This window comes from Eulemur rufifrons, chromosome 24, assembly GCF_041146395.1.
Source record: "Eulemur rufifrons isolate Redbay chromosome 24, OSU_ERuf_1, whole genome shotgun sequence".
Lineage (NCBI taxonomy): Eukaryota > Metazoa > Chordata > Mammalia > Primates > Lemuridae > Eulemur > Eulemur rufifrons.
Window position 1 is genome coordinate 8,547,872 of NC_091006.1, and position 22,729 is coordinate 8,570,600.

Consider the following 22,729-nt stretch of genomic DNA (forward strand, 5'->3'; position numbering starts at 1 on the left):
AAAGCAAACACACATGCACACACACATGTCTAATACACTGTGGGGTTCATAAGATATGTAGAAGCACTATGTATAAAAATAACTCAAAGGAGGGATGGGTGAGATGAACGTATACTATTGTCAGGGTTTTACATCTTATGTGAAGTGGTATTAATATAATGTTACTTGAAAGTATTTTGTAATAAATTAAAGATGCATATTGTAAACCAAGAGCAACAACTAAGAAAAACAAAGAAGTATAGTTAAAAGGTCAATTGTAGAGATAAGCAGAATCCTAAAAATCCCAATAAACCCAAAGGGTGGTAGGAAAAGAGGGAAAAGGAACAAAGAACAGATGGGACAAATAGCAGGACGGCAGACTGGAGCCCAACCATGTCAATAATTACATTAAAGGTAAATGGTCTATGCCGGGGTTGCCAAACTACGGTCCGCAAGCCAAATCCAGCCTGCTGTCTATTTTTGTACAGCCTACAGGCTAAGAATGGTTTTTACATTTTTAAACGGTTAAAAAGACATCAAAAGAAGAAGAATATTTCATGACACATGGCTTATATAAATTTCAAATTTCAATGTTAGTATCCATAAATAATGTTTTATGGGAACATAGTTATACTAATTCATTTACATATTATATCTGCAGCTGCTTTCATACTACAATGGCAGAGTTGAGTAGTTGTCACAAAGACCATATGGCCATCAAAGTCAAAAATATTTACTATGAATTTTGGGGGGACATCAAAAATATTTATTTAGAAGAGAAGAATTGTAATGTTCCCAACACAAAGAAAAGGTACATGTTTGAGGTGATGAATATTCCAATTACCCTGGTCATTACCCATTACATATAGTTATCAAAATATCACATGAATCCCCCAAGTATGTACAACTATTACTACCAATACTATCTGGCACAATAGAGAAAAAGTTGCCAACCCCTGCTTCAAGGCCTAAGTATATGCTGTTTGTAAGAAACAAAATGTAAAAACACCTAAGTATCAGAAAGCTGTATTGCCTATATTAATATCAAATAAAGTTAACTTCAGAAAGAAATATTACCAGGAATAAGGAGAGACATTATATGTCAATTCATCAAGAGGACATTAACAATTCTAAACATTTATGCACCTAATTACAGAGCTTCAAATTCATGAAGCAAAAACTGATAGAACTGAAAGCGAAATAGACACAATTTCTCCACAATTACAGGCTGAGATTTCAAAACTCCCCTCTCGATAATTGCTAGGACAAGCAGACAGAAAATCAGTAAGGGTACAGAAGACCTGAGTAAGGCTATCAACCTATTGGCTCTAATCGACACTTTAGAACACTGTACCGACCAACAGCTGAATATATATTCAATGCAAGTACACACAGAACATTTACCAGGATAGACCATATGCTGAGCCATAAAGCAAGTCTCAATAAATTTAAAAGGATTAAAGTCCTACAGAGAATGTTCTCTGACCACAATGGAACTAAATTAGAAATCAATAATAGAAATATCTCTGGAAAAGCCCCCAATCCTGGCTCCATCACTGCTTAGCTGTGTGACCTTGGACTTGGGTTTCAATTTCCTCACCTGTCGAGTAAGTACAATTGTAGGCCCTTCCTCAGAGGGTTTGTAATGGGTGAGTTAATCTGGCACACAGCAGGTGTTATGGAAGTGTTCACCTCTCATTGTTGGTGACATGAGAGTTGGTGACAAGTGTTGGTGACATGAAACTGACTGGAGAGAAGAGGCACCCACCAGCCTGGCTGTGGGACCCCAGGGCAGCCACTTGCCTTATCCTGGCTCTCTCTGTCCTCCCTCTGGGCAAGTAAAAGTGGACAGGCTCCCTGCAGACCATACAGATCTGTGGGACCTGAAGACAGAGTTGATGCTGGGAAGGCCTCCCAGAAACCCCACGTCTATATCCCCAGCAGATGATAATGAAAACAGCAGCTGTCTTCCGCTGAGCACACGTGTGAAGCATTGTGCTAGGCACTGGGGTGAGGGGTGGACCGGGGGCTTAACAGAGGGATGAATGACACAGCCTCCTGCAAAATAAAACCAAAACCCCAACAGCGTCTGATGCAACCTCTCCAGAAACCAAGTCTCTCCAAACCCACCCCATGGATCAATGTTGTCATTCACTCAAAACAAAATTATTCAGTGCCTGCTATGCCCTGGGCATCCCCCTAGCCCCTGAGAATACAGTGTGGGTGACTGGTGTTGGTGATGGGGCCACTGCCTGAGAGCAGGGGGAACACAGATGGGGAGTCAGATTTGGGAGTAAAGACGTGAGCTCTGTTTTGCACAAGGTGAGTTTGGGAATGCCTGTTGGGCACCCAAGAGGAGCAGCCCCAGCTGGCTGGGTACATGGAGAGGTCTAGAGATGAGGACTTCAGAAGTGTCAGTGTACAGACAGCAAGGCAAGCCTAAGAGTGGGCGAGATAGGCCGGATGGAGTGTGTAGGGCAGTGGTCTCCCACGGGAGGTGTTTGGTCAGGTGTGGGGTACGCTGGTGCTCAGAGTGGCTTCCGTGCGTGGGGCAGGTGTCCAAGACTGTGAGACCCAGTGTGAACAACAGCAAAAATCCAATACATGCTTATCTGAGCCTAACTCCTTGGTTCATAAAAACCAAAGTATTTTTTGCATGATTGTAATATAAACTGAAATCTCCAGAAATGCACCTGTTGTTTAAATCAAGGAACCACTGGATGCTGTTTTGTTTGGAACTTGGCCCTGAGAACTATTCACCATTTTGGGAAATCATATCTTTGACAGCAACTCTACTCATATCTGAGTCACCCAGTCAAGACACCTGCCCCAGCTGCATTAGTAAATCGTCTCGTTCACAGTGACTCGTGTCTGCGCAAACACACTCATTTGCTAACTATTTCAAAGTGTCAAATATCAAGTGTTGACAAAATTCTATTAAGCGATCTCCCTTCTCATCATTCCAAGCTTATCCATTCTAAGTAGGTGCTGCCTGACTGTCACATTCCGTCTTCTGCGTAGCCACGCCCAAGCATTTATGTATTGCCATCATATTATTTTATTAGAAATTGCTTCCCTTCTTTGTCTACTTCGTATTACAATTGGGCGTGATACTGATTTTTTAAAAATCATGTGTGTAGGTAGCTATCTTACCTTTGAATTTCAGCTCAGGGTGGCAAAGGAGGTATTAAAAAATATTTATTATAACAAGGCAGCATTGGGTCTGTGAGCACTGAAAACCCGCTGGTGTGGGTGAGAAGCAGCACACAAGGGTGGCAAGGGCAGAGCGAACCCACAGCAGATGAAGCAGGAACAGAGAAGTAGGAGGAAACCAGAAGGACACAGAGCCTAGAAGCAAGGAGAGTGTTTCTGGAAGGAGAGTGGTGACAGGGCACACGCTGCCTGCAGATAAGACACGGATTGGACGTATGCATAGCAGGGTCGCATGTGAGCTGGGTAGCGGGGAGGGAGTGAAGCCAAGCTGCTAGCTAGATCTGAGGTTTTGGGGTTTCCTTGCCATGAGGGCATGAGGAAAACATGACCTGGGGAAGAGTCAAGGACAAGGCTGAAGAGAAGACCTGGGAACCCCCTGGAGATGGAGATGGACGTGAAAACAGGCAGGGCTCAGAGAAGGAGAAGAGGGAGGTCAGAGGACTCGCTGCATAGAGTGACGAAGGCAGAGTCGGAAGAGACAGGGCCTGTGGTCAGAGTGAAACCCTGGAAATGGTGACTTCTGAGGAAGAGCTGTCCTGGATGACAAGCCCTGGGGTGTGGCTGCCGGAGGCTCTGGCTGACTGGACGCGGAGATGAGGCAGGTTCCGGCCACACTACTGCACCAGCCAAGCCCCCCAGACCCCCACCCCCATCTGGAATGGCAGTCCCACCAGGGTGGGGACCTGGCCTGCTGAATCATCGTGCTGGGTCACATCCAGAGATGAACAAACATCTGCTGAGCGAGCAAATGTGTGGGAGAACGTGGGGTGCAGAAGAGAGTGAGCCCCAGGGTCAAAGACTCCAGTGAGGGAGGGGACGTGAGCGGGCCCTTCCCAGGTGACAGCTTCCTGATCCTCACTCAGGAAGAGCCCCTCACTGGGGAGCATAAAGGATGGCCGGCAGAGAGGAGGCCACAGGTCCCCCCACCCCTGATGTGGGGACTCAGCCAGATTTGTCACGGCTGGTCTCCTCAGGGCCCTCTCAGCCCCTTCCTCACACATCTGGCCCTTTCCCGCTGGTCTGGAACGCTCCTCCCTCTCCTTGACACGGACGACTCCATTTTTGCCTTTAGGACGCAGCCCAGAGTCACCTCCTCGGGGAGCCTTCTTTGACCACCCCCATTCTCTACTGTTCTCTGTCACTGGTTTGGTTCCTCAGTAGCACATTTTATGTGCATCTGCTACATCATTATATTGACAATTTTTTTGTTTTAAAGACAGAGTCTCACTTTGTCACCTAGGCTGGAGTGCAGTGGTGTCATCATAGTTCACCATAACTTTGAACTCTTGGGCTCAAATGTTCCTCTTGTCTCAGTGTCCTGAGTAGCTGGGACTACAGGGATGTGCTACCATGCCCAGCTAATTTTTAAAAATTTTTTTAGAACAAGGTTTTGCTATGCTGCCTAGGTTGGTCTCGAACTCCTGGCCTCAAGCAATCCTCCCACCTCAGCCTCCCAAAGCGCTGGGATTACAGGCATGAGCCACTGTGCCTGGCCTTATAGTGACAATATTAAGACACCTCACCTGGGGTGCATGGTTGGCAGAATGAGCCCCCTCCCACAACCACCACCAAAGATGTCTCCAACCTAATCGCTACGACACATGAACATGTGACCTTACACGGTAAAAGGGACTTTGCAGGTGTGATTAAGTTAAGGATCTTAAGATGCAGAGAGGACCCTGGATTATCCAGGCGGCCTAAAGGAATCATAAGGATCCTTATGAGTGGAAGAAGGAAGTCAGAGTTAGAAAGAGAGATCTGAAGATGTTCCACTGCTGGCTTTAAGCCAGCGGACCAAGTGGATGGCAAACGGTTGCCAGAGGTCAGTTAGTTCTGCTTAGCCGGGAGAGGGAAAATCTGCCACCCATCAAGGTTAGTCTTGAACTGATCAAGTTCCAAATGAGACAGTATCTTTGCCACGTACTCTTTGAATAAAATATGATGCCCAGTGTCTATTTGTCTGTTTACTTGTGTATTCTCGGCTCCTTTCGAGGGCAGGGCCAGGGCTGATTCTTCACCTGAGCGCCTGGTACCTGGAAGGGCTCAAAGCCATCTGTGGGATGACTGTGGACGCGTGAACGCTGATGGGGCAGAGGTGAGGAAGATGCATTCCTCAAGGAGGCCACATGCCTGGATTGCCCTGGAGAGCTCCCGAGGCCCAGGCAGTGCCGAGGGGCAGAGAGCCGGGTTCTGGCCTGGCCCTGCCTCCAGCAGCCACTCCCTCTCCCTGGGTCTCGGTCTTCTCATCCATAAGAGAGGGAGAATATTCCCTCATGATGAAAAAGAGGTGAGAAGAGTTGTAGGAACTGCTGCTGTTTAAAAGACCAGGGTCAGGCCAGGCGCGGTGGCTCACACCTGTAATCCTAGCACTCTGGGAGGCCGAGGTGGGAGGATCACTCGAGGTCAGGAGTTCAAGACCAGCCTGAGCAAGAGTGAGACCCCGTCTATACTAAAAATAGAAAGAAATGATCTGGACAGCTAAAAATATATATAGAAAAAAAAATTAGCTGGGCATGGTGGTGCATGCCTATAGTCCCAGCTACTTGGGAGGCTGAGGCAGGAGGATTGCTTGAGCCCAGGAGTTTGAGGTTGCTGTGAGCTAGGCTGACGCCACAGCACTCTAGCCCAGGCAACAGAGTGAGACTCTGTCTCAAAATAAATAAATAAAAATAAATAAATAAATAAATGAAAGACCAGGGTCGCAAACGCAGGTGCTTAAGGAGGCCAGGCCAGCAGGCGGCTGAAGCGGGCAGTGGGGACGGAGACAGAGGCAGGTGGGAGCAGACCTGGACCCCTGGCAGGAATGCCAGCCGAGCACTGCCAGATCTTCCAGATTATCAAGGAGAGCAAGGAATCTGGATTTGAGAGAACATTTGCCCAAAATGTTGGCATCTAATTCCTAATTTTTCTTAAAACCATGGGCAACTCGTTGTGTCTGCTCTCTACCGCATAGTTCCTTGGGGCTTGTGTCAGGAGCAAAGAAGTTCTGCCCAAGACACTGGGTGCCTGTGGGGCTTTGAGGGAGCATCTGGACACAGAAGGCTGTCCCGGCTCAGAGACAACCAGGGCAATGTCCAAGACAGTGACAGCAACACCAACCCTGTTAGGACTGTGTCCCTGGTGCCAGCACAAGGCTGTCCCGCTCACAGAGCACTTTTCCATAACAGCCTCACGGAATCCATACAACCCTGAGAGGTGGGCATCTTTAAGGACACTGAGGCATGGAGTGGGGATGTGGCCCAGCCAAGGTCACAGAGCTAGTGAGTGGCGGAGCTGAGGCTCAGCCCTCCCCACCCCATGCTCTGTCACACAGCTCCTGGTGGGGAATGGGGAATCCGCCCAGGAGACTGCAGCGGCCCTCCAACCCTGTTCAGCCTCACCGGGCCCCTCCCCAGCCCCGCAGGGGCAGACAGAAAGCTTCTCACCAGACTCCGCTGACACAGCGCGTGGACAGTGCCCGGGGCATGATCTCCGAGCCCTGCTGCATGAAGCCCCCCACAGGAAACCAGAGACTGTTGCCCAGCGTGTACTGATTCTCCAGGATGTGGGGGCGCGCCCGCAGGCACGGGTGCGGGTTATACCACTCATAGGGACTCAGCCTGTGGAGAGACGTGGGGTGGGCGGAAGGGGCCGAGGTGGGGAGGAAAAGGAAAGAAACAGAGGAAGGAGATAGAGCATCTGTGATCACAAGAGAAGGGGAAGAGATGGAAAAAGAGACAGAGATGCACACAGAAAAGAGGTAGAAAGAGAAACAGACAGACAGACACATACACACACACACACACACACACACAGACAGAGAAGACAGTGAAGGCAAAAGAGAAGAGAGACAAAAAGTACAGGAAGGGGACAGCCCGACACAGAGCCACAAGGGGAAAGAATGAGACCCAGACACGGCAAAAAAGGGAGAAAGGGGGGTGCAGAGGATCCAAGCCCCCAAAGTGGAGGCCAAAGATGGTCCACACAGGAGACAGAACGTACAGGTCGGCCACAGGGGCCCGGCTCCTCCAGGCCCTCCTCCCCAGGCAGCAGGCAGTGGACTCACCTGGCGGCCAGAAACAGGACGCAGCTGACAGCCAGGTAGGCGAGAAGCATAAAGAGCCACACAGCAGGGGAGAAGGGGTCCAGGAAGGAGAAGTAGCCAGGCTTGCGGCCCTGGGGGGAGAGGGAGTGAGACCCAGAGCCACCCCTGACCCAAGCCACGTGCCCAGCCCCTGCTGCCCCCAGAGACCCAGGAGCCAAGGGCCTAGCCAAGGTCCAGTAGGCATCGGCTCCCTCTTGCAGCCCCCAGCCCTAGCTCTCTGCCAGGAAGCAGCCCTCGGTCTCCAGGGGAACATACCATGTGCACTCGGTAGAGGATGCTGATCCCCAGGGTCATGAAGGGTTTGGAAAAGTCGATGACCTTCTCCCGCTCCGCTGTGATGGTGAACGCAGCCACAGCCAGGTCTGCCTTCTGCTGGAGGGAAGCAGGGTGGGGCGGAGGGGGCAGAGGGAGGACAGACATGGGTGGTTAGAGAGAAATGCCCTGAGCACGGGCGACAGAGCGAGGGAGGAAGAGAGAGGTAAACACAGGGGGCCAGGAGCCCACCTCGGCCTGAAACCAGACCCTCATCGCCTCACGGCCACTGTTAAGAGTCTCCTCTGGCCTCTTTCCTACCCAGCCCTCCATGCCCTCCCGCCCCCTCCCCTGCGGAGGCCTCCAGAAGGCCTGCTTTGCAAAACTCCGCCACTCCCCCACTCCTCACTCCCTGGGCGTCGGGCAGACGGCTTGAGACAAGAGTCCAGACACTTAGATACCGACCCACTCCAGGACCCTCTTTGGCGCTTGTTTCACCTCTGTCTTAATGGAAAATAGGTTACACTTATTAAGTGTCAACTGTATGCCAGGCTCCACACTAGATAGCGCTTTACATAGATTATCTTGTATACTCCTTCCAACAGCCCCTGGGGGCCACTCCCGGCCCCATTTGACAGATGGGGAAACTAAGTCTCAGAGAGGCAAAGCGCTGGTGAGTGAAGGTAGGAGCTGGGGACCACGAGGCAGGGATGTGACGGCAGCTCTCCTGGTGACCTACATGTGTGCACGAAGGTGCCCCCGAGACACAGAGCCAGGGCCCAGCACTACTGAGATAACGACCTCAGTGAGGCTGCATGCTGATGCCCCCAAAATCCCTGATCCAAAAGGGCCACCTCACTCTGGCCCAAGGGGACATTAGCCAGCCTTTAGCTGAGGGCTGGACACAAGGCTGGGAAAACACCTGGCGTTTCACACACCCTCCTGCTTGCACACGCAGACACACGCATGTGCACGTGAGCGCTGTGCCCTCACATCTGCAGCATCGCTGATGGGTCTCAACACGCCACACGCACATGTGCCAAGACTCATGCTGACCCAGTGACGCGGCTAACGCAGGCCGACAGCAGAGACGCACGGGGGGCATTCCCCAGAGGCACACACACACACCAGCACGCACACATGGCACGCACACGCACACAATCATGACAGAGCAGGTGGGGCAGGGCGCCCCAGCGTGTTGGGTGACCTTGGACAGGAGCTTTCGCGTCTCTGGGCCTCAGCTTGCTCATCTGAAAACGAAGGGGTTGGGCCCAAGGTCCCCCACAGCTCTTCGTGCCCTGGGGTGGGGGCCCGGCTCCCAGGATGTCCCTTCCTGGGCACACGGACTCCATTTCTCAGGCCTCATCTGGGCCCCAGCACCAGGGCCTGGAGGCAGAAGGACCCCTAAACCCAAATTCAAGCAGAGACCTCCCCCTGGGGCTGAAATAAGAGAGCTGAGACTGAGAGCACGTGAGGTAACACAGGCCCAGACAGAACACTGGGCAGGGAGAGAGGACACAGGCCCCAGAAATGACCTGGGATGGGGAGAGAGGGTGCAGGTCAGAGTATGTCCCCACCTGTGGAGAGACAGCCCAGGCCCTAACCCGATCCACAGTCAGGAGAGAGGGCACAAAACGTACCCCACAGTCAGGAACAGACGGCATAGGACCCTAACACAACCCAAGGTCAGCAAGAGGTGACACAGGCCCAAAAGGTAACCACCAGGTAGAGAGAGGTGGCCAGGCTGCACATAAAACCCAAGGTCAAAGGGAAAACAGATGGGCCCAAAATGAAATCAAGGGTCAGGGAGAGAAGAGACAGATCCCAAAGACGCCTCCTCAATGTCAAGGAAAAGGAGGGGACAGACCTAGCAGACAAACCAAGAGTGGAGAGAGATGACGGCACAGGTCAAACGACTAACGCAGGGTGAGTGAGAGACGGCACCGGGCCCTGCTTCGGAGCAGAGAGACAGTACAGCCCCAAAGCATGACCCAGAGGTGACAATGCGTGTCTGGGGCCTAAACATGGCTGGATGCTGAGAATATCTTTGGGAATTCCTGGGTGTGAGAGTTAGTTTTTAATCCCCCTTCTTGCACACTTGCCACTTTTATGACTAATACGTGAGTTGCCGTGTAATAATCACAGCTAATGCAGGACCCCTATGACCGTGCGCACCCACGGAGGTCTACCCTGGCAAGGCCCTCCCCAGTGGCCAAGTCCCCGTTTCTGAGAGAATGAAGCAGTGGCCTTTCAGACGGGCTCAGGGGGCCCCTAGCGGTCCCTGGGCAAGGTGCTCAGGACCCACTCTCTCCTGGAGCCCTGCAGGGCCCCCTGCCCGTCTCTGCGCCCTCCCCTGCTGGCTCAGTAGTCTCCTCACCCACTCTTGTGGCCGAGCCTCTGCCCAGAAACCTGGGCCAGGCCCTGCTGCCTGTTTCTCCAGTAGCCAGGGCAGCAGCTGTTCCCAAAACACTCCTTGGGTCTGTCCCTTTCTCCCCACCCCACCACTTGGCCCCGGGCCACCAGCATCTCTCTCCTGACAGCCTCATTTGCCTCCTTACTGGCCCCTGCTGCCACTCATAACCCCCAATCCATTCCCCACATATAAGCCCAAGGGATAGTCCCCTGTTTAAAATCAGTCATGGCTGCCCATGGCACCTGAGACAAACCCTTTCACGGCCAGGAGGCCCCAGTGAAGGGAAGCCCACCTGCCTCGCTGGCCTCCCCTCACGCCCTTCCCCCTGCCCCTCTGCTCTAGCCACGGTGGCCTGCTTCTGGCTCCTCAGCACAGCGGGCTCACACCCCACCTCAGGACCTTTGCACATGCTCTTCCCCCAGCTCTCTCACCATTCCAGGCCCTGATCATACCTCCCCCTTCAGCCCTCCCCAAAGCAGCCTCCAGATCCCACCTCACTCCAGCCCAGGGTCCTCTCCTCTCTCTCACATTCCTCATTACCCTGCTTTATATCCTCCTTAGCACGACTGGAGGCAATCTTGCTTTTTTGCGCAGTATTGGGCTGTCCTCCCTACTGCATCACAAGCGCCTCGCCTGTCTGGTTCAGTGGGCACCCCAGAGCCTACTCAGAGTAGGTTTCCAATGAATACTGCTCAGGTTGACCAAGTCCAGCCTCTGTGAATGGCATCCAAGACTGCCGACGGCTTCCCCACCGAGCTCCTGGGCCGCTTGCCACCCCTCTCTCTCTCATGCCAGCTTCTTTCTGGCCATCGACCTTTGAGCGTGCCGCTTCCTTTGCCCGAAGCGCTCTCAGTGCCCTGCAGAGCTGGAGCCCACGCATCCCTCCAGCACACCCTCACGCCTTCCTTCCTCCAGGACACCTTCCACGGGCCCCTCCCACCCTGGACACCACTTGATTTCAACACACAGCTCAACTAGGAAAATATCTGTTGGTTTCTCAAAGGCAGGGCCAGCTGGTCACGTCCTATGTCTCTGGCACTGCTCAGGGGCCGGCTCAGAGCAGGATCTGCTGCATCTCACATCCCGTCCTCTGCTGAAAGCCGAGGAATGTCGCCGCTTCCTCTGGGGCCCTCCCAGATGCTCCCAGATGCAGAGATCTCTTCTCAGGCCCTGCAGTGGAACCTCACACAAGTCAGACACTCCCACACGCATAGCTCTTACCCCGTGTGGCCACTGTTCCAGAGTTTTCCCTAGAGCAACCTCATGCAGACGGCCCCATTCCCACCATTCTACATGCGAAGAAACAGAGGCACAGACAGTAAGTACCTCGCTCTAGCTGACCCAGGGATTCAGAACCGCTTGGCTTTATCTGCCTGCTGCCTCTGTCTCCCCATAGCGGGGACACCCGAGGTCAGGTCTAGGTATGTGATTCCTCCCTGGGTCCCAGGGATTTAGGAAATGAGCACTGACTGACCAGAGGAGTGAGCCAGTCCTTGAACCTCTGACGAGCGTGCAGCAGGCTCAGCCTCCGCCCTCTGCCTTCGTCGTTTCCCCAACACCATCCCAGGCAGAAGCCTGGGGGTCCTGCACACGCCCCTCTCCCTCACCCCTCACTGCATCCACCCTCCAGCCCCTCCATTCTGCCCTCCAAACACCTCTGGAACTGAGGTGCTCCTCTCTGCCTTCACTGCCTGCCCCTGCCCAGGCCACCCCTCTGCCTGGAAAGGGGGTCTCTGCCTCCCAAGCCACTCAGTCCGCAGCCCAAGGGAGCCTAATGCACTACAATGTGGTCACACCACTCCCCTGCTTACACTCTGTAATGATTCTCCTTGTTCTTAAACTGTCATCCAAACTCCTCACCTGGCCCCATGAGGCCCTCCCCCACACCTGGCCCCATGAAGTCCTGCCCCATCTGGCTCCAACAACCTCACCTGTTTCCCCCCCACCCCGTCTTGCCCACTATCCCCTTGTGGCCGCCGCTCTGCCCTTTCCATTTGTTCATTCGTTCATTTATTCACCTGCTTGACAAATATTTGCCAAGCACCCTCCACTGGCCAAGCACGAGCCTAGCTTTGGGAACACAATAGTGAATAAAACATATGATGGCAGGTGGTGACAGGGCTATGATGACAAATAAAGCAGGCAACAAGATGGAGACTGTGGAAGACACTGCCTCGGATACACTTCCCGCTGTGGGGAGCTCTTCTCTGAGTGGGAACATGAAGGAAGTACGGGTCGAGGCAGGAGAAGAGCTGGGGTGAAGGCTCCAGGCTGACGGACCAGCAGGTTCAGCCCCTGAGGAGAGAAGTGGCTTGCAGTGTCCAGGAGGCTGGAGCAGAATGGGAGGGGCAGGAAGTGCCACAGGGCAGGGACCAGAGCCCAGTGAGGACCAGAGGCAATGGAAGATTTAGCATTTGAAGGTACAAGCAGGGGGGTGACGTGACTTGGCCGCCATGGCCACATGAGAACAGACCACAGGTGCAAGAGTGGACATGGGGACCAGGGGGCCTAATGAAGATGCCCGTGGAGTCGCTGGAGGCAGAAGTGCGTGGCGGCTGTGGTAGTGGAGAGAGGTGGACAGATTTGGGTTTCATTCTGAAGACAGGACAGAAGCCTTAAACACTACAAGCCTTCTAGGCTCCTCTCAGAGACTTTATTTTTTATTTTTATTTTTTTTTCATTTTTAATTATTATAAATTTAAATTTTTTCTTTTTCTGAGTCTGGGTGATTTGGGATCTCAGAGCCTCCCCACCTCCTTACCCTTCATTTTGTAGAAAAATTACCTATTTCTTAGAGAAGTCTTCCCCACCCTGACATACACACGCCACTCCCGCCCCCATGGGACCTTGACAGTGGTTTAATCTCTGGAAGAAAGTATGGAAGAATACGAATAATGAGCCACTTGTAGAAATGACAAGAACAGGGTCATCTAAATGCCCAAAGCCAATGAAAGCACTTGTGATTTTCCTTCAGCTCTCAGTTTGCCCTCTACACCCGTCTCTGCCAACAGGGGGCGCTGGAGGGAGCTGCAGGTGGGAGGAGGAAGGGCTCATTCCCTCCTGTCTACTGTGCCACCAGCCCCGTTTCTGCAGCCCCTGGCAGCAACAGATGACTCCCGTGGCCTCACCCAGCCCCTCTCAGGCACACCAACACCAGCCACGAGCACCTCTCCTCAGGGTCTGAGTTTTGGCTCCCGGAGCCCTTCCTCTAAGTTTCCAATAGTTTCAGCTCTTCCCCTTCTTCCTTCAGAACTGGGGATGAGGCCACTTCCTGCCATGCCACCTCCACTGACACCTGAGAGCCAGGGTGGGAACGCTATGGCCCTCGGGCCACGTCCAGCCCATCTGCCTGCTTTTGTAAATAAAGTTTTATTGTAATACAGCCATGCCCACTTGTTTCTGTAGGTGCTTTCCCTACAGCAGAAGAGCTGGGGAATTGTGACCGTATGGCCTAAAAGCCAAAAATATTTACTCCCTGGCCTCTAAAGAAAAAGCTGGCTGGTCTCTAACTTGGGATTCTCCTTTTACCCTCTCGGTTATGCAGTTAACAACTTTATACTTAGGAAACAATTCTCTTCATTCAAATACCTGGCGCGGCTTGTCTCCTAGCAGGACCCGACTGGTGCAGAATCGGCAGGACTCGGGTCATGATGGGAACTCAGGCCCTCTGGTTACTCATGGGCATGGGCAGGTGTTTGGTCTCTAGCAGGGCCCAGGAAAGAGCCAGGAATGGTTTCTCAAAAGGAGAAGAGTTACCGCAGAAGAGGGCACGGGTTTGCCCCCGAAGCCCAGAGGGTCTGTGCTGTGAGTCCCCTGTCAGCGCCTGCCCGAGGCTGCGCAGCTTCCCTATTTCCCACCAACGCTGAGCGTCCCAGGTGTGCCGGGTGCATGCAGCCTTCCACGCTCGGCTCCCCGCTTAAAATGAAAAGCATATTGGTTGTCTGGAAAGTAAAGGGACTGAAGTAGCACACTCCAATGTAATACATGTTGCCACCAAAATCCAAAAAGCCCACCAAATGTTACTGGCATCAACCAAACAGCCTCCCTCCTCAGAGGTCTGAGGCTGTGTGGGGCTCCTCCTCTGAGCTTCCAAGTTTTCCACCTTTTCAACCTCTTCCCCTCGTCCCCTGAGCCATGGGGGTGGCAGCTGCTTCCTGCAGTTGCTACCTCCATGACCCCTTAGTTTTCTTTTTACCCTTCCATTTAACTGGTAACAACTTTCTATTTAGTTAACAATTGTTTACACTTAATTCTCTCTGTTCAGATAACTGATATGATTCTATTCAAATAACTAGTGCTGTTTCTGCCCCCAGACTGGACCCTGACAGAGTGACAACAGCAGAGGTTTTCCTGCCAACTGCACTTACTAAACAACCTCCCACTCATCAGACCTGATCGGCATCACGTCATCAATGTATCGGACCAGTGTGATGCTGTGTGGACCGTCGAGATCAAGCTGTCTGCAGCCTATGTTATGGCAGCAAGTGGGAGAGCTCATGTCACCTGGAGCAAGACTGAAGATGTGGACCCCTGGCTTCTGGTGGTCCTTGGAAATTGGTATGAGAAAAAAAGCATGTGCCAGGTCAGTAGCTCACACCAGCTGCCAAGGGCTGCGTTGATTTGCTCCAGCAGAGATACTTCATTTGGGACAGCAACTGCAATTGGAGTCACCACCTGATTACGTTGACAATAATCCACAGTCATTCTCCAAGATCCATCTGCCTGCTGCACAGGCCAAAGGGGCCAGCTGAATGGGGATGGGATCACTACCCCTGCCTCTTTCAAGCTGTTAATGGTGGCACTAATCTCCACAATTCCCCCGAAGGATGTAGAATTGCTTTTGAATTATTATCCTGGGAAAGACAGACAGTTCTAGGGGCTTCCATGAGGCTCTTTCTACCATAATGGCCCTGACTCCACGGGTCAGTGCGCCAGAGTGGGATTCCGCCAGCTTCCATGTATGTCTGTCCCGATTATACGACCAGGGACTAGGAAACACGGGGTGGGACCATGGCCCCATCAGGCCCATTCTGAGTAGAACTTAGGCTCAGACTCCATCTATCACATGAACACATAAGCCCCACTGTGGTCTATCAGCCAAAGCAGGAAAAATCAAAATGATTTGCCACTATAAAATAAGAGATTCTTAAAAACAAATAAAATTAAATCAAAAATTAAAAAATGACAGAGTTGTCTAAATAGCAAAAAGCCAATCATAACACTCAATGCTGAAAAGGAGCCTGTACAGAAACTGGTGTCGTCTTTCTGGAAAGCAATTTAACAAAATATAGCAAAAGTCATCAAAAGGGTCTTCCTTGTTCACCCCATCATTCTATTCATAGAATCAGTCCTAAGACAATAAGCTGCAAAGCAGGCAAAGCTTCTGTGCATGAAGATGTTTGTTAATGGTTGTTTATAACAGCACAAACAAATAAAAACACTTGGAAACAGCTAATTATAAAAAGTGGTTAAATAATTATGGTACATCCACACGGGGATTAGCATGCAGCCACGTAACATTCTGCTTAGGTTAAAACAACAAGATATGATTTTTGGCCTTTCAGATTGACAAAGATTTGGGTTTTTTTAGATTGATAATACCCACCATTGGCCAGAGTGTGGGAAATGTGACATGCTCGCGCACTTTTGGTGGAAACATAAATTGGTGAAACCTTCGGCACAGCCACTTGGCAGTGTGTATTTAAAATTCACGCCCTTTGACCCAGCACTTCTACTTGGAATTTACCCCTTAGGAACACTCTGCAAACCCACAGGACAAGTTTACAGTGACATTGGCTACGCTAGCAAAAACTGGAAACCACCAAACATCCATCAATAGGGGACACTTTAAATCTGTAGTCCCCAACCCCCAGGTCGCGGACAGGTACCCCTCCATGGCCAGTTAGAAACCGGGCCACACAGCAGGAGGTGAGCCTCGGCCAGTGAGTGAAGCTTCAACTGTCAACTGTATTTATAGCCGCTCCCCATTGCTTGCCATCCCCCCGCCCCAGTCTGTGGAAAAACTGTCCTCCATAAAACTGGTCCTTGGTGCCAAAAAGGTTGGGGACCAATGCTTTAAATAATTCATGCTTCAACCACACAATAGAATCCTTATGTCTCCACTTAAATTTCAAACAGGCATCTCAAATGATCCATGTCCAGAGATAACTCTGGTTACCCAGCCACACCAAACTGCTTCTCCTATATCCTCCCCACGGTGGAAATGGGCCTCTTCATTCACCCCACTGCCCAGCCAAACCCCAGAGTCACCCCGATTCCTCCCTCCCTCCCTCTTACATACGAGCACCTGACACAGCTACCACTCAAACCCAAGCCGACGTCCCCTCTGGTCTGCAGCCTCCAGCAGCCTCCTAAATGGACCGTTCTGTTTCTACACTTGCCCTACTACAGTGTTTCTCAAGAGAGCAGCCGGAGTAATAATTTTTATTTATTTATTTATTTTTTGAGACACAGTCTCACTCTGTTGTCCAGGCTAGAGTGCCGTGGCGTCAGCCTAGCTCACAGCAACCTCAGACTCCTGGGCTCAAGCAATCCTCCTGCCTCAGCCTTCCGAGAAGCTAGGACTACAGGCATGCGCCAACACACCTGGCTAATTTTTTCTATATATATTTTTAGTTGTCCATATAATTTCTTTCTATTTTTAGTAGAAATGGGGTCTTGCTCATGCTCAGGCTGGTCTCGAACTCCTGACCTCGAGTGATCTGCCCGCCTCGGCCTCCCAGAGTACTAGGATTACAGGCGTGAGCCACCGCGCCTGACAATTTTTAAATGATTTACAAATTAGATCCAGGTAGTCTACCCATACAATGGAATATTATTCGGCCATGAAAAGGAATGCAGTGTATGCTACAACATGGATGACCTTCGAGAACATCATGCCGAGTGAACAGAGCCAGACACAAACAGCACGTGTTGGATGATTTCATGTATACGAAATATCTATATAGGTAAATCCATGGAGAGGGAAAGATTGGTGACTGCCAGGAGTTCTGGGTGGGAGGAAGGGAATGGGGAGCGACTGCTTAATGGGTATGGGGTTTTCTTTCAGGGTTATGAAAATGTTTTGGAACTAGATAGCAGTGGTGGTTGCACAACACTGTCAATGTACTAAACGCCACTGAACTGCGCTCTTTAAAATGGTTCATTTTATGTTATATGAATTTCACCTCAATAAAAAGGAGGAAAAAAAAATAGATCACAGCACATTCCCTGCATAAAACCTTCCAGCGGCTGCGCAGCACAATAAAAATAACAGCCACACTCCTTAGCAGCATCTGTGAGGCCTGACGATCTGAGTCCTGCTCTTGGATCTGTCTCCACTCTCCCTCCCTCCCTCCCCTCAGCCACACTTCTTTTCCCCCTCGGGGAAATGGGGCAAGTTCATTTCCCCCCGAAGGCTCTACACTACGGGCCCTGTACCTAGAAAACACTCTTCCCCCAGACCCATCGTTCATTCAGTAAGTACTTACTGAGCACCTGCTGGGAGTCAGATGGTTCTAGGCACTGGGGATACAGACGTGAGGAAAGCAGACAAACTCCTGCTTTCATGAAGCCCTCCTGGTGGGTCTTCCCAGGGCTGCCTTCCTCACCCTACTCAGGCCTCTTCTCAAACGCTCCCCAACCACCTTGTCTGAAACAGCATCCGCACGCCAGGCGCTCTTATCCTCTTACCTTGCTTTATTTCTATTAGCAATGCTCAGCCCCTGCCACGGTATTAATATATCTGCTGTTAGTTTCCCCCACTAGGCTGTCAGCATGGGATGGGGGGTGGGGGTGTCTGTTCTGCACACTGCTGCCTCCTAGTGGCTGGAACAGAGCAGGCACAGAATAGCTGCTCAATAAATAGTATAAGTGAATGACTAAAACGTAGCTGCTTGTAAAAAATGAGGCAGATCAATGTGCACTAACATGGGAAGAAAGACACAACTGCAAAAAGCAAATTATACAAGAGTATGTACAGCAGGATACCATTTTTGTAAAAATAAAATGTTTAAGAAATTTAAATACGTGCATATATTAATGAATGCGTAAAAAAATGAGTCGGAGGAATGTGCCCTGCCCTCATCTGGTGGTCATCTCTGAGGTGTGACCAGAATTCACAGCCAGTGTTTCTACCACCTGTATCATCTTTTTGTCACTGTGTGTTACATATGTAAATGGAGAAAATAAATGGGTTGTTTTTAAATAGCTTGTGAAAATTTTAATTACTCATTTTTGTTTTACTTTTTTCTTTTCTTGTCTTTTTTTAAAACATAAAATGAGGTATGCTGGAATACTATCTTTCTTCTCTGCACCTACCTGTGTTTCTCACAATGAATAAAAATTTTAGAATTGAAAGACAAACACTACATGCCATTTGAAAATACCAGTGTAAGTGATTTGCTGCAACCCCAGGAGAGAGGGTTGGACGGGAAATCTAAGCAATAAAGTCCAAATCCAGCAGTGTGTGCTTGGCTAAAGAAAAACTGTGCTGGGGTGTGTGTATCTTCCATTAGATGGAGAGGATGGGGGCAGCATTTCTAAAGACCCTTTAACAGAATCAGTCAGTCACCCATTCAGTGCTAATTTATTAGGCACCTGCTGTGTGCCAGGCCCCGTGTGGGGGACACAGAGCCAAGCAGACAAGTTCCCGCCCCCAGGGTGAGGATGCCACAGGTGATGTGGGTGGGCATTGTCTTGGTCATGACAGCACCTGTGTCCTCTGCTGATTTCATCTATCCCTTGTGATTGCCCTCCAAGTTAGGGGTCATCACTCACCATATTAGGGGACACTGAGACTCAGAGGGGGTAGCCACCTGCCTGTAAGTCACACAGCTGCTAAGCAGCAAGTCCAAATTCGAACCCAGGGCAGCCAGTCCAAAGCCCATGCTTCTAACCACACTCCTATACATACTGCCTCACTAAAGGTGACCAGAAGCAGTGTCCACCAACGTACCAGGCATGGACCAGGTTCTTTGCAAATGCTCTCTTATTTAATCTCCCCAAAACTCTGTGAAGGAGGTACTATCAGCCCCATTTCAAGAGGGGAAATTGAGGTTCAAGAGAGAAGAGGCCGGCCAGGGATCACGTGGGAGGGCAGGGAACCTGAGCTGGCTTTGCCTGGCTCCTGACCAGTGCACTGCTGTAGTGGACACTGTGGGGGCCACTCAGACCCTCCTTCAGAGCTGGGGCACTTGTCAGCCACCCAGGGCATTGGTGGCTGACAGCTCTCAGCTCCATGGGTGGAAGAGAGCCCCCTCGCCCAAGGCCCTGACTCTCTCAGAGGGCATCCCATGTTCAATGACACGATAGTGGGGGGTACAAAGTCCTGGCCCCCTTAACTCAGGGAAGATGTCTTTGCAGGCCACCCTAGCTCCAGAGCTGCCTGTGGGACGGCTGAGGCCCAGTCATGACTGCACTGCAGCTCAACTCCTCCCCAGCCTGCTTCCTTCACTCCTTCCCAGGGCAGGTTCCCCAGGGCACCCCAGCACACCTCCTGCCTGTGAGTCTCCATCTCAGAGTCTGCTTCCTGGGACTCTGACCTAAGACATCTGCTCTGCCTTTGAGGGCCAGGTCTGAAGGCACAGACTTCATCCTGAGGGCCCTGGGGGCCACAGCTATAGCATGCGAGAGACAGATTAGACTTGTAGAAAGATCCTACCGGAGAACAAACTGGCGGGTGGAGAGACCCGAGGCTGGGGGGCCAGTGAGGAGGCTGGCAAGAGGGCTGGGGCCTGGCAGCGAAGGCAGGAGGAGAAGGCCAATGCCAGCAGCGGCCGCTGGGTGTAATAAACGGATCATAATTTGAGACTAGACAAGGAGCCGTGTGCCTGGCTGGAGGTGATGGGGGGATGCTGGTGCGCCAAGCTATCTTCCATCTGGAAGTCACTCACCAGTTCAGGGCCAGCCTGGTAGGATGCCCACCTTGTTCCTCCCAGTCACCAGCCGTGAAGCCTGGACATGGTGGCTTGGTGCCTCACTCTGTGCATTTGAGAAAACGGGCCAGTGCCAGTCTCTCCCTAACTGGGTGGCTGTGAGAAGTCAAGGGCTGAGTACAAGTCAGAAAGCTCGGACAAGGGCCTGGCGTAGCGTGGGTGCTCCACCAGCGTACTCCAGGCCTCCCGAGTACCTGCCGGGGTCTGGACACACCGGCTGCAGCCCTGGGGGGTAGGGGGCACAGCCCTTGGCCACTGACGCCCAGACCTTGCACTGGGCAGTGGTCCCCTGGACCATGAAGGATTGTTAGGAAAATTAAGGAACACTTGAAAAGTTCCTGGCACACAGTGTGAAGTCAACAAACGGTAGCTGCTGCTGTTGTGACGGTGGGTGGTGGTGTGTCCCCCTCAGCTCCGCACCGGGGGCCATCCCTCAGCAGGTGGCTCAGGCTCCGCAAGGCCAAGCCCCGCCTATCCTTTGCGCTCCAGCTGGCTCCTCCTCCAGTGTTCTCTCTGAAAATGTCATTGCCGTCACCCAGCTGCCCAAGCCAGACTCAGGAGGGATGCTTGGGTCCCCTCTCCAGCCCCTCCCCAGTCTCTGTACCCAAAGCTCTGCTCTCCAGCCCCTTATCTTCCCCCTAGTCTCCTGATGCTTCTGCCACCCCACCCCCACCCTGGGCCCATTCACTTGAGCCAGCTCAAGACCTTTCAAGGGCACCCACGGGCCTCTGGCTAAGGCCCAAATGCTTTAACCCACTCAGTAAGAGCATGTCGGACTTGTTCACCACTGTATCCACGGGGTATAGCAGAGGACCTGGAATACGGTAGGCACTTAAATACTGGCTCGATGGAGAATGGATGAACACATGAATGTATTTATGCCCTGGCCATGCTGGTAAGAATGACAGCAATAACAGTAACAAAAAAGGCACACAGCACCCACCACACACCAGGGCCTGCTCCAGCTTCGTCACTGCAAGCTCACATTGCAAGCGAGTGGCTGCTATTCCCCGATTTTACAGTTGAAGAAACCACAGCCTACAGGGAGGGTAAACAACCTGCCCAAGCTCACACAGCTAGTGCATTAGCTCAGATTCCAGCAGCACTCAGGACTATACCCACAGAAGCTCACGGCCGCCACGCTTTGCCCACGCCAGGCACCAAATCCTCGCGGCGGCCCTGCTGAGCAGGCCCTGAGGCGCAAAGGTTGAGACTCTTGCCCACAGCCGGGCAACTGTAAATAAGGACTGTTCCAGATGTCCCGCTTCTTTGCGGATGAGTAAACTGGCATCCGGCTCACAGTCACTCCAGCCGCAGGGATGCTCTCCTGGAGCCTGCCTATTCTTGGGGGCCCCGGTGAAAGAACATTTCTGAGCTTATGTGGCTGAGAACTGGGCTGCGGACATAGGTCACGGAGAAGCCTGCCAGGCGGGTGGGCGTAGGGTCGCAGCCCTGGGACTCCTCAGCTCCTGTCTCATCAGGTGCCTCTTTGGGTTTCAGGCCTTAAAACCTCCCCTGACCTTAAAACCCACTGGAGACAGCAGCTTTCAAACCAGCTGGCAGCCCCGTGGGATAGTGCCTCGGGGCCTGCCTGGGGCTGGCTGGGAGACACCCCACCTCTCCTCCACCAGAGCAGCTCTGCTTCTGTCCAGGGTTCTGAAGGAGCTTTCAATTGGAAAAAAAGTTCTGCTGTCAAAATAACTTTTGAAAATCAGTGCCGTAAGGGATAAATGACCTTGTCAAGCAAAGTGGCCTTCTCATGTCTTCCTGGATGATATTCAGGGACCTAGATGCAGTAAATTCTGGCATGTAAGAGACAAGAGGGTGAGAATCTCTGGTGTGCTCAGCCAAGTCTAATGTCAAGGCCACCCTGACTGTTCCTGCTCTGCACATCAGCTCTGGGCCTGTCCTCAGCAGGGGCCTCTCTGTCTCCCAGGGCACAGTTAATGGTTTCTCTCACCAGGAATAAAAAGAGGAATTACATATTGGTCCCCCACTCTGCCCAGCGACATGTGGGGTCCTTGTCCCATTTCCTATAACCTCACCACAGACCTGTAGGGTATTATTATCCCCATCCTAGGGCGGGGGAAACTGAGGTTCAGCAAAGAGAACGACACCCCCAAGGATTCAAACCCAGGTTCGTCTGACTCCAAAATATTCTTTCCACTGCACGCTTGCCTGTCACCTCCCACAGCGCTGCCTCTCATCCCTCCTCACCTTCCTGCCCACACTTGGGCCCAGCTGGCTCTTCCAGTGCACCCCACTCTTGTACCACCCCTCCTTGTAAATACTGTTTCCTCTGCTCCAAACACTCTTCTCCTCCCACACCCCCTTCACCTGCTGAGTCTGTCGTGCCCTCTGGGAATCAGTTTGGGTGTCACATCTTCTGGGAAGCCCTCCTTGGATTCCCTGGCTGGGTCAGATGCCTGCCCTGGGCCCCCTCTGAGTTTCCTCCATCGCAGCCCGGATGGCCCTGTGTTGTGGTCATTTGCTTTTTTGTACCCTAAAGGGGCCCTAAGCTCTTGGGGGCGGGGGCAGGGTCCAGGCATGCCGTGCTCACAGCTGTACCCTACGACCGCAAGAGGCGAGGCACATAGCCGTGCTCAGAAAACACCTACTGAGTGAGTGAATGTGTTCAGCAGGCAGCCCTTGACGTCCGCAGTGTGCCAGGCCCTCCCTGCAGGTGCTGGGCACAGCACATGAATGAGGTGCAGTCCCTGCTCTCAGCCCTGCCTCCTGCAGGAAGCCTCCCTCGACCTCAGACCTTTGCCTGATTTCCACTCCCTGTCTCTTTGATTCACTCAACAAACCTTTGAGCACCGACTAAGCCAAGGTGGTGTGAGAAGCGGGGGA

General features: G+C 52.0%; 1 protein-coding gene across 1 annotated transcript in view; it reads right to left on the minus strand.

Moving 5' to 3' along the window:
- The window catches only part of GRIK5 (glutamate ionotropic receptor kainate type subunit 5), a 53,848-nt gene that overhangs the window by 8,981 nt on the left and 22,138 nt on the right, over window positions 1–22,729 (minus strand). The window contains exons 13-15 of the mRNA XM_069458335.1: window positions 7,532–7,645; window positions 7,238–7,347; window positions 6,618–6,791 (exon numbers count right to left, since the gene is read on the minus strand). Coding sequence (XP_069314436.1) covers window positions 6,618–6,791; window positions 7,238–7,347; window positions 7,532–7,645 — 398 coding nt within the window. The remainder of the gene's footprint in view (window positions 1–6,617; window positions 6,792–7,237; window positions 7,348–7,531; window positions 7,646–22,729) is intronic.